This window comes from Alexandromys fortis, unplaced genomic scaffold (assembly GCF_014885135.2).
Source record: "Alexandromys fortis isolate MF-2015 unplaced genomic scaffold, M_Fortis_MF-2015_v1.1 scaffold_1457, whole genome shotgun sequence".
NCBI lineage: Eukaryota > Metazoa > Chordata > Mammalia > Rodentia > Cricetidae > Alexandromys > Alexandromys fortis.
Genome location: NW_026069327.1, coordinates 4,701 through 8,163, shown reverse-complemented (window position 1 = coordinate 8,163; position 3,463 = coordinate 4,701). Strand labels below are relative to the sequence as shown.

Below are 3,463 nucleotides of genomic sequence, written 5' to 3'. Positions count from 1 at the left end.
CAAAACAAAACAAAAAAAAACATTCTAAGTGAGGAATAAGCAATGATTTTGCTAAATACATCCACTAAGCTGCTATGTAATAACGTAGGTCTATAGATTCTTATATAAAAATCGCTAATTTTTATACTCCCAGGTAGGAAAATAGCTACATGAAAACAATAGACTTATTCTGCTTAAGACAAAATACTAAGTACCGTGTAAATTATTTTAGTAACCAACAAGACATGCAGCGTACCTGTTTGATGGGCTCTGCTATTAAACAGCCCACTACTTTCTTTTCATCAATGAAGAGGAAAGTTTTGGTTTTGTTTGGACACATGGGAACAACCTGATGGAAGCCCAATTCCAGATCCACAAGCTCTTGGACATCTTCTACCTAACAATGGTAAAGAGCAGAAGGTGAATTTGTCTTAAAAATCACAACGAAACTAAATTTGTGTATACTCTCACAAACACGATCCCCATCATTTTGCTTCTTTTATTTCTATTTCTTTAATTTATATACATTCAAACTTGTTTCAGAATCAATGCACACACCTGGTACTTGGGAAAAAGTGCTTAAGAAACCACTTAAAAGAACACTTAACAAACACTCAGAATCCTAGGAGAGAGGGCAGAGGCCAGGCAGACTTTTAGCTTTATTTATTATTCCAGTTGGCAACATTCAACTCAGAAACAGAAGCAGCACCAACTGAGAACTAACACACCCGACCTGGACACTGTATGAGCCACTATGAACTGCGAACGCCTAGGCCTATGCAACAAGGAAGGCAGTTGGCAAACCATTCACACTTCACTATGGTGGGTTTGAGTGAGGAGAGAGGGAGAAAAATAATCCCATACCTTTTTGATTGCATAACTTGGATCCTGTGGCAGGACCAACACAATCTTCCCATCCCAAAACTGTGCTACTACCCGCTCTCTTTTCCAGCCCTGCCGAAGTGGGGAAAGAGAAAAAAATTATTAATTTGTAAACAAACACATAAAATACTTTGGTGTGGAGAAGACTGGTCACGGTGGAACAATGAGTGACAGGAAAGGCAAGATGGAGATTCTGGCCTTGACCACTCACAGTGTAGACAAAGGGTGCTTAGCCTTAATCAGAGACAATTCTCTCTGTGGTGAGTGGCAGAAAATACTCATGGCTGTTCAAAGTGCTGAAAACAAGCTTTTAGCCCTAACATGACATTTATTCCATTCCTTCTAAGACTCAGAGAACATCACAGAAGAGAGAAAATAGAGCCAGAAGACAGGCAGCAGGGCTGCGAAGCGCCATCTTGTGGGCATGATGCAGCAACTGCAATCCTGAACTCACTGGACCTGAGTAAGATCTGCTAAATTTTGAGTAGGAGGAGGGGGGAGGCAGCAAGCTAAGTCCCAGGAAGTGAAAGATCACAAAGAGAGGATACAAATGGACTAGAGAGAGATAAACCCAGGTAATTCTGAGACCCAAATGTTCCCTACCTTTCAGCAACTCAGCACAGGCCTGATCCTATATTGCACTTGAATACTTGTACCCTGCTGATAGCACTGTTTGAGGTTATAAAACCTTTGGGAGATGGAGTTTAGATGGAGAAGAAAGTGGGCTACTGGGGGTACTTTTCTAGTTGGGTTCCATTTCCTGTTCACTCTCTGCTTCCTGAACATAGATAACAATGTTACCAGATGGCCTCCTGCTCCTGCTACCATGCCAGAAGCTATGTCTTCATGATGGTGGGATAATTCCCTTCAACTATAATCCATAAAAACCCTTCCCTGTTTAAATTAATTCCTATCAAATATTTTGTCACAGTAGAGAGAAAAGTAATTGGTTTTACACAAAGGAATGTGGAAACTCTCATTCATGTATTCAAATCTCCTTTAGTGTTTCTGCCCACGTCCCTCTCAGTGTTTAACCCTTACAGGGATACAGTCCTCAAAAGCCTACTGATTGTGCTAAGTTATTTCTCTGCTCCCATGGTTTCTGTCGGTGAACCTTCTCCATGCGTGTGACAAACATGCACTGGCGATGTCCTTATACTTTTGCCCCATATGTGAAAAGAGTACATGTTCATTGTTTTACCACTCTAATTCAATATCCCGCAGAGTGCAGGGTTTACCTAATCCACTATACCGGGACTGTGGAATCTGAAGCAGCTTTACTTACAACCTACCAGGCTTAGTTACAGCTTCCGTCATATGTGCTTAGTGTATGCAAGGGCCGTCCTCGATGCCTGGCACTGAAGGATAACAAACAAAGCTAACTTTTTAATATCATCAGTTATTTTTATTTCTTAGGGTTGTGTATGTGCCAGTCAGAAGAGGATATTATGTGCCCTGCTCTTTCATTCTCTTCCTCCCTGAATCTGTAACCCAGAAATCCTTTCCCACACTCCCTACAGCCCTGGGGTTCTAGGCTCCTATGTAGTCACACCTGGTGCAGCAACTACTCTTCCCCTCAACCTTCCTAATGCTGCAACACTTCCAGACAGTTCTGCAGGTGTGGTGACCCCAACCTCACGATTCTCCTGTCTCAACCTCTTCCCAAATTCAGGGATCACAGGTGGGAGCTAAGATGCCTGACTAACCTCTGCTGCAAGTAGTGAAATATTTATGGATATATAGATTTCCCAACAATGGCACAAACTGCCTTCCATACAGTTTTACCCGTAGAACAAACCGAAAGCCTTCTCGACTCACCACATATTTAATTCCCTCCAGAAACCTGTGGTGATGCTGGAGATGCTGCATTTCGTCTTCAGGGTTGGAAGCAGTATAGATCATGCCGCAAGACTTACATATCGTCATCCCAAAATGTTTCTGACCCGCGTCCTTGAAGAACAAGCAAACAAACAAAAGCATAAACCCCAAGAAGTGGGTGAACAATGGATCTTTTTTTAAATTATTTTTATCATTTTATGTGCATTGGTGTTTTGCCTGCGTGTATGTCTGTGTGAAGGTGTCAGATCTTGGAGTTACAGACAGTTGTGAGCTGCCATGTGGGTGCTGGGATTTGAACCCAGGTCCTTTGGAAGAACAGTCAGTACTCTTTACTGAGCCATCTCTGCAGGCCCACAGTGGACTTTCTTTAGGAAGGACATGAAAGAGCAAGAAAAAGCAAAAGCCTCATTTCAAAGAGAAGGAACAACATTCTCAGACTTCTGTATTAATCATTGCTTTGTCTTGAGTCATTTAGAGTGTTAAATTCTTTATTCTTAAATACTAAAATGTTCTGCATCAAGAATTGATAAAGTTCTATAAATTTCACTCTCTTAAAGCATTGTGTTTAATGCCCTTGAAAATACTAGACTCTGGGGCTGGAGAGATGGCTCAGTGGTTAAGAGCATTGCCTGCTCTTCCAAAGGTCCTGAGTTCAATTCCCGGCAACCACATGGTGGCTCACAACCATCTGTAATGAGGTCTGGTGCCCTCTTCTGGCCTGCAGATATACACACAGACAGAATATTGTATACATAATAAATAA

At 41.8% G+C, this 3,463-nt stretch overlaps 1 protein-coding gene across 1 annotated transcript; it reads right to left on the bottom strand.

Moving 5' to 3' along the window:
- Positions 1-235: 235 nt before the first annotated feature.
- On the bottom strand, positions 236-2,841 carry LOC126496166 (N-acetyltransferase ESCO2-like; the record flags this gene model as incomplete). The annotated part of the gene is made up of 3 exons (XM_050133721.1): positions 2,680-2,841; positions 844-933; positions 236-376 (listed from the first exon to the last, which is right to left on the bottom strand). Coding segments are annotated over exons 1-3 (393 nt in total), but the record flags the coding sequence as incomplete, so codon positions are not given.
- Positions 2,842-3,463: the final 622 nt, after the last annotated feature.